Source organism: Watersipora subatra, chromosome 9 (genome assembly GCF_963576615.1).
Source record: "Watersipora subatra chromosome 9, tzWatSuba1.1, whole genome shotgun sequence".
Classification (NCBI taxonomy): Eukaryota; Metazoa; Bryozoa; class Gymnolaemata; order Cheilostomatida; family Watersiporidae; genus Watersipora; species Watersipora subatra.
The window spans coordinates 25,466,144-25,474,931 of NC_088716.1; the positions used below are offsets into that span (position 1 = coordinate 25,466,144).

At 31.8% G+C, this 8,788-nt stretch overlaps 1 protein-coding gene across 1 annotated transcript; it reads left to right on the plus strand.

Moving 5' to 3' along the window:
* The first annotated feature begins 4,337 nt into the window (after positions 1-4,337).
* LOC137404932 (uncharacterized) lies at positions 4,338-8,404 on the plus strand. Its single transcript, XM_068091160.1, has 5 exons — positions 4,338-4,412; positions 5,804-5,992; positions 6,144-6,233; positions 7,627-7,885; positions 8,196-8,404. The coding sequence occupies exons 1-5, from the start codon at positions 4,392-4,394 to the stop codon at positions 8,402-8,404; spliced, it is 768 nt and encodes a 255-aa protein (XP_067947261.1). The 5' UTR covers positions 4,338-4,391.
* Positions 8,405-8,788: the final 384 nt, after the last annotated feature.

Here is an 8,788-nt window from a genome sequence, read left to right on the forward strand (position 1 = left end):
AAAAAGATGTCTTTTATTTTGAGCATTTCAACAACGATCAAGTTTTGCCAATGTCAATCTAAAAAACGTCCTGGCAATAACATCACCTCAAGCAACAAACCAATCTCAAGTGATAGAAAAATCTCTATACTTTTTGATAAAAACGTTTTAAACTTTACATTAGAAGCATTTAATTTGAAACAAGCCATTTTTGCTTTTGATTTATATTATATTCTGCATATGTACATGTATCTACTAATAAATAAGTAAATACATGGACTTGTGACAGTGCTCTGATAACTTGAATTCTCTGATAATTCGAACGCTTTTGCTCGGTCCCGTGAAGTTCGAGTTATCCATGTTTGACTGTATTTGTAGTTTGATTTTAGGACACTGCAATCTTTTTTTACAATTTTTTAGCATGACTTCACAGATGTGAAAGTAAATGGCTCTTATTAAATTATTATTACCAGAATGGCTGATTTTTTGACGTCTTATGGCAGATTATCTAAGCAGGAAAAACCTGTGACAGTTTTTTGTTCATAGAATAAATATTTTATACTTATGCACAAAATGCCAAATCTCCCTCATGTGTTAGCTATAACTTATCATGTGTTAACTTAAGGCCTTTTTTACTCTTTGTAGGTTCAAACACCGTCTGAAACTGTCATACATGTAGGTATGACTTTCTAAAATTAGAACCTATGGTGTGACAACTCCTTTGGTTCTTCGATTTCTGATGACTTAAAGATGAACTTGCTTAACATTTTAGTAAATTCTACCAGAAGGTATTTTTACTTTTTATCATTTGTGATTGTTTTTGATGTGTGAGGTTGTCTGATTGCCGGGATGTTTCAAGATTAAAATCGATAAAATTTGGTCGCAATGAAACGCTCAGATCAAGCGAAAGTGTGATTATGACATCTATAGTTGCAAGAGACTGACAGAATAATGACGCGTAATACTGCAACTTGAACGCAATAGCTGATATCAACTAAAGCACAAGTTCCTAACCTGGGGTACAAGTATCCCTGGCGGCAAATTTTAGAAATCTAGGGGTACAATACAAGTTATAAGCCTTATAAACTTTTCGTTTGTTTGGCTTCAGTTATTATTAACTTAGCTAAAACCACTGCTATAGAGCTATTATTGGTACCATTTTGAAGCCAATTAAGTTTGCCATTCAGACAAACATAGGCATGAATGATACAATGCTTATTATGATTGTAAGTAGACGGAGCCAGCTCAGCGGGTAGAGCTTTGTGTCATGACATAATGTCTAGCGGGTAGAGCTTTGTGTCATGACATAACATCTAGCCAGTAGACAGTTTATCTCCTGGTGATCAGTTGGTTTAATAACATCTCTGTCCTTTCACTAGTGGTGATGTTGTTACATTTTATTGAATCCAACTCACAATATTTACCAGCAGGTTTAGTTTGTGTATTACAATTAAAGATTTTAATACAAATTATATTATAGTACCCTAAAGTATATAGATTATATTACAGTATCCCAAAGTATATTATAGAATAAGATTAAAATCGATAAAATTTGGTCTCAGTTAAATCAGCCTCATCAACATCAACACAGCTGAGGAACGGTTTTGCTTTAGTTATCACAAAGTGCGGGATTTTTCAATTGTAGCAATAGGATTTATTGCAGCCGATCACGAATAAGATAAAAAAGAAAGGAAACAAGAACGCAATGTAATATTTCTATTTACTAGCATTACGAAAGTAATATGAGCAGTCGATGCATAAACATATCTATCGCTTTCTTGATCCTGGCGATACGTAGCTTGTTTGTTGGGCTGTTCTCGTTTGGTTTAGTTTTTTTTTTAATTTAATTTGTTTCTCTTTCTTATTTTATTTATTCCAACCATAGGCTTTCAAGTTTTTTCTAAATAATAATGGTCCTACAGATCATTCGATGAGCTGGCTCTTGTGACGAAACTATTCTAGGACTTAATATAAATTAAAAACCCGCTGTTTTTTCACAGCTACTGGTAACATTGTTTTTGTTGACAACTAAACAAACAACAATTACTTTAATTAATTACAAAACAAATTACTATTATTACTTACAAATTACAAGAAACATGAACTGCTTTGTTACTACATGCAAGGTGTGTCAGTATGGGAATACATATCTCTGTTTATATCATATATATATAAGTTTATATATATATACACTTTGTGTATATATATACTTATGTACGTATATACGGTGTGTCAGTATGTGAACACATACATTTTTCTATACATAAATCAATACAAACAAATAAACACACCAATATTTATATTTTTTATAATAAAATGAACAATTATCTATGCAACACAAAAGATCTGAATCGGCTTCTGAATCAGATTATTTTTTAATAAGAAATGGTATATCGGATCAGTATTTGAATCGACTGGTGATGTCAGAATTGGGGCATCTTTAGTGTAACTCTAACTGTGAAACCATTAGCGAATAATGGCTAAAAATAGTTTGTTTTGCTACTATAACACAAAGCATTATTTGCTATAAATTTATATGATTTTAGTTCATTTCAGTGCTGAATTCATAAGGCGGCAATATCGTATAAAGTGGTATAGAAACCCATAGTAATTATCTAATGCAATCACTTCTTTGTAAAAAGCATCAAAAGCATCATCAGTGAAAAATAGTAGCAACCGAATATATTAACCTGTTAATATGGTAACTATGTTAATATGTTAACTTAGTAACTAAAGTTACGTACAATATCTTTAGTGCATTTTGTAGTCTAAATCTGAAAAAAAATTTAATATTACACAGTACTATGTGCAGAGTTTTTACCTTTGAGACAGACAGACGTCTAACAAGACAGACGTCTAACATAATCACTGAATCTAACTTAAATAAATTTAACTTACTAAAAACATACTTGAAGAAAGTTTTAGTAGGTATTTTACAAAATTTTTAACTAAAATTTGATCATTTATCTGTTTGCAAATCTGTTTTTACTATAACGGATTTGTAAACAGATAATGCATAACAATCGCCAAAGCTTAATTTCGTAAGAAATTATTGTTGATATCGTATGGCGGCAAACGTATTTGCCCTGGTAAGGTGAGAACAAAAAAGCATCGTTTTTTATAGTCAGGTGGAAAATATTTTATAACATGGGTATCATAACCGCTGGCATTATATGGTAATTAATACGTCATTTAGCGTTTGCAGTCGAAAAAGTGGCATAAGGTACGTGATGAAAGCAACGGAGTTGTAAGGGCCGTGTAGCTCAGTGGTTAAATGTGTAGTTAGAAATTTGTGGTCGCAATCCCTGGGAGTTCAAATTCAACACTAGGCGAGCATTTCATTGAAAGTATTTAATGGCAATAACCACTCAGACTGATTCACAGACATATAAAACTTTGAGATTTATATACATATTTTTATATACAAATTTACATAACTACATACTATAATAATTTTAACAATATTATATCATATTATATTATATACTATCGTAGTCTTATAATTTCAGCTCATTTTTCATAAACATCAAAGTCATGCTAAAAGTTTCCAAAATATAGTCTGGCAGATACCAAGTTGGTGTGCTTAAAGTTACTTGTTTATAGGTGCTGGTCAAGGTTGAGTTAAGTTAGTTACTCTTTTCAGAGACACAATAGTCGTTGCCTTAATGTTATATTGTAGGAATTTTTAGAGTTGTATAACAACTATGTACTTTCGGCCTGCACAATACACAATATAAATACTTATCAGAATACATTTTGCAATGCCTTAGGCTATTCGCTTATTGAGTTTTTTTTTAACTGAGATTCTATCATGCCACCACTGTTTGTGTATTATATTTCGTGTGTACATAGTTCAAATACCCCTTTATGACGACTCATGTCTGCATAAGTTGGAGTGTTATATCGGTAGGATGTAGTTCTGTCATGACCAATTTTATTAGTGTTCAAAAAAGCACTATCAAAATTCTGACAGAGAGAGCTGTCTGATTGAGGTGTTCGGCAGACATCTTACTGATGAACTTAGAGAGAAAAAGATTTGTGTTGCTAATGAACTTTGAATCATATAAAAAAAATTATTTATATTACTCTAATAATTTAACTGGCTTAACGAGGTAAGAGCTACTTATTTGAATTTTTTCAGTTGTGTAGAAGTCTCTGATTTATATACACAGTGAATTAAAAATACCTACTAATGAGTTAATGCGCTTGACAAGAGAAGAAGACTCTCAGTAAAACTTGGCGTAAGCTCAAGCTAATCGGATGAGATTCCAAGAAGCATAATAAGCATACATCATTAACCAGTAATCATTAACACGTGATATATAGTACAGCCAATCTGGTTGAGTCTTCCTGGAGTATAAAATTGTAAGCCATCTGATCACCGGTCAGTTTTGTGGTAAACAGCCTGCAGGATGGATGGTGAAAAAATCTTAGTGAGTATTCATATACTATTTTATTGGCAATAGTTTTATCTCAAACAGAATGTTTACCAAATTATTTTGCAAGACAATCAAAAAAGAGCAGGTAGCTAACCAATCAAAGAATTGGTTCAGCACATCAGAAATATTCAGCGCAAAGCCTCGGATTTTAGCCTTCCACAGTAAAGGTTTTGTTACATGCTGTTCGCGTAGTGTTGAAATGTAAATAATAAAGTTGTTATGATATAGCCTCATGTTTGTTATGATTTAGAATACGTGTGCAGAGTTTCATTTTAAACAAACCTGTGTATTATGAAAAATATATTTGTAAGTGAAAACTAATGAAGCCAACATTAGTTTTAGAAAAATTTGTAAATAACTTCAATGCGTTTAAGTGTATTTATTTGTTTTCTTGTCACAAAAAACTTTTAAAGCGCATTAATTATAGAATTTTTCTATTATATAAATCAATACGTCAGTCTTGGCATTCGAATGAGCCTATATTTAATACAAAAAGAATAATAGTACTATGAAAACAGGGTGTCAAAAGTGTGGCCTGCAATATAAAGACACTCGGTTGTGGTTCCCACAATAGATATCATAATTCATATTTAGCCTTAGGTAGTCAATCCGTTTCGCTGCCATCAAAACTGCGCTTTTTTTGTGACAACCGGTGTTGTTAAACCCAGAGAGTGCTAAAAATAAACTAGGATTCTAAATATCCAATAATGCCCAGGATCGTGCTAACGCCAATACAAACACATGTTCTGGATTAATTAATTATGCTTCAATAAGTGTACTGTTATTGATCAAGGTGAAATCACATTGATTAAATTGTGGCCTACTGCAGTTGTTGGGCCATAGGACTATATGTCAATCACACTTTCGGCAAGATCACGCAATGCTTGACATTAATTACTCTCAGTTGTGCCCCTCAACATCACAAAAAGGGAAGGCTAGTGCATAATATCTTCGAGGAAAGATAGTTTGGTGCTTGGAAGCTGAGTTATTTATTATAGAAATAATCTGTACGTGGAGAGCTAATGACACTGATTCTTTTGTCATCTTAATTGGTTCTCTGGAGTTGCCCTACTTTTGCCTGCCACTAGCGTCATTATCGTAGTTGATAAATATAAACGTTAAATATAGAACATGAAAATTGTGTCATCATAATTGTCGAGCCTAAACCATTGAACATTTATTCGGTACAGCTCCAGGGAAATCTTATAAACACCAACTAATGTCTGTCTCACCATGTCAAACAATGGCTCATTCGAAAGCCAAGACTCTAAGGTATTGAAATATAATTATGATAAAAATTATGTAATTTGTGTGCTTTAAAGTAGAATAATGGTATCGATTTGTGAGCTGAAGAAATAAGCACATGCATTGTATATTGTCTTTAGATGTCGTCACAGAAGAGCAAGTTTCCCTTCCAAGGGTTGGCTTTGCTAGTACTAAGTTTTCTACTAACTGGCACAGTGGGTGGTCTGATCTACTTATCTATCCATGGCCAAGCTAGTTGCCAGCCTCAGCAAAAGGTTAAAACTGTAGACATAGAAGCTGATGTGACAGTAACATCTGGAAACAATGAGGTAATTAATACTTTAAAGATGTACAATATGACTTCACAATCTCAGTATTTCACACTAAAACTAAGCATAGATTAAGTTACGTGTTGTAACAACTATTTAGAGTGCAAATGCTTCTGAAACTTTATTGTAAGTGCAGTGTTACTTTTGTCAGAAAGAAGAACACATCAGTTACGACCAGAACTCAAGAGTTGCTTACTACAAGGGAGCTGATGGCTCTTTCGAAGTTGATGACTTTAGCAAGGTAAGTTTTTAATTGCGATCAATCATTTGATATATATTGATATGTAATTTTATTGGCAGTAATTTCACTTCAATTAGAAATCTTTTACAGATTATGCTATAGAACAATCATAAAACAAAAAGGCAACAGTCAGCAACTAAAATCAAATAAATAATTTAACTTAATTTAAAATACCTTTTTTTGCTCAGAGAACAGATATTAGGTGGGAAAGTGCTAAAGCAGCTAACAAAGATGTTTTCAAAATGGTTGCTAGGTATTGTATGCAAAATGGTTGCTAGGTATTGTATGCAAATTGTTCCCATCAAGTAAGGTGAAATGATTAGAAAACCGGTAACTGTCCTGTTAAAAATGAGAACACAAACCATGAAAGACTTTGAGACCTATAAAACGTTTATTTTTCTAAAAGATTTTACTTTAGAATACTTTTCATAAAACAAAATAATATATCTGGTATTTATAATATATATTATTATGTTTATTATAACAGTTTATTAAATATAGGATTTTATATATAATATGAAATTTAAAATGCTATATTTTTATTGAAACATAGGATTTGTAGAATGTGAAATTTCTAGTATAAAATATAATAGGACTCATATTATATTCATACATAATGGAGGCTACATACATTTTATTAAAATACTTCATTTTATATTTTATTTAATCCCATAATTCATTAAAATATAGGATGCTTTAAATTAAATAATTAATTTTAAAAATACTCAAAAACTGAGAACCTTGATGAAAAGTTGTGATTATCTTGACTAAAAGATTTTCATGTCATTGCAGAATTTGATTGCGCACCAAATATTAACTTTTCCTGTCATGCACTTTGTGTAAATGTTTTTTTTAATTTGTTTGTGTTTTAAAATTGACCTACAGATTAAAAAATATTTTCTTTCAACACGGTACCAAGGTACTTTCATAGTGTTAACAGTGTTAACATATCATGCTAACAGCCCAAAAGATGGCAATCAGTTATTGTGAAGTGGCAAAATTAAGTGTAAAGATAGTGTAAAGTTATTGTAATATTTATCATCATTACTTATTTCACTTTTGTCAAAAATCAGTGCATTAATGTAAGTATTCTTTATAAAGATAACAAAGTTGGTTAACAAAGTAGTGAAATAACTATCAGGCTTCAAGTAGAAAAACCATAGATTTTAGTATGAATGAAGATAAATGATATCATAAATAGTAGGAAAACTGTATTAGATAATTTCGAAAAACAGGAATTATAAAGAAAAGTGTGTTTCGTTGTAATATTCTAATCAATGAGTGACTAGTTTTAATATAATAACAACAGTAAACATTAAATTAGCAATTGACTATACTACGCCTTCTCATACACGTCTTTCAACACGTATTAAGGATTTAGTCTTTTGTATAGGGAATTCATATCATCAGGGCACCAGGGAACAAGGTTTGTTACGTGATTCCTGTAGGAGCCAATTCAAACTCTCATCAAGGATTTGAGTCTTTTCTCAAAAATTCCAACCACGGAGCGGTTCAGGTTGACGGCTCAGTAGAGAATGAAGTTCAAATTTTACCTGGAAAGATTGAGGACACCAGTTTCATACCTGATGGAGCCCATGAAGAGTGTACCAATGGCTACCGGTGGATGGTTGTAACAAGTTCTGCATCAGCTGGTAAGTACCTTGCATTCGGGCCTTTTGGGTAATGACTACTCTCACCTGTATTGTATTGCCAGCCTTATATTACACTTTTATCTCATTCATTACTTTTTTAATGACTTAACCCGGTTCTACTTTTTCATAATCAAAGTGTTTTTTTTTAAAGTTAAGCAGCTTAATTGCTTTCAACAATAATAATTCTCCATATTATCAGCTAGTTTTTTAATACTTGAAATCATGATTTTAGTTTTTTCATTTTAATTTAGATTTCTATTAAGTTTGCATCACTATTTAGGAGTTACAATCTTTTTAAATCATTTTGCAGATAACGGCAAGGTAAAGAGGGAAGCTGAAGATGAACTTGATACTGGATGCAAATACTGCTATCATTTCAACAAAGATGACGGTAGCTTATACGAAAGCTGCTTCGTAATCGCCGAATTTGATTTTTGTTATCGTGTCTACCTAGAAGGTGACCGACCCGACTGGGTAGTTGATTCTCATTCTCAAAATGAATCAACTATCAAACCATAACAACTATGTGATATATGTCGTGAGAAGATACCATATTACTTTGTTAACATTAATCAGCATCAATTATCCATCCAAATATGCTTTGACACTTTTCATCTGATATTTTCTTTTAATTGTTAACTTTTATTTTAACTTGTGATAATATGCATGGGCTCATTACAAGACAAACTTGACTGGTATACAATATAAAATGACAAATTTAACTGTCATACAGTAATTAAAGTTTCATAACTGTTTGATAATTTTAAATAATTAGTTATTCATTGTAATGTTTTGTGCATTGGCAGAAGCTAAGCATTAATGCTCGTAATCACTGTGAAATAAATCAGTTGAATACGGCCGAAGATGTTATCAGATGCAGTAAAAATTGGCGGTGTATTATCA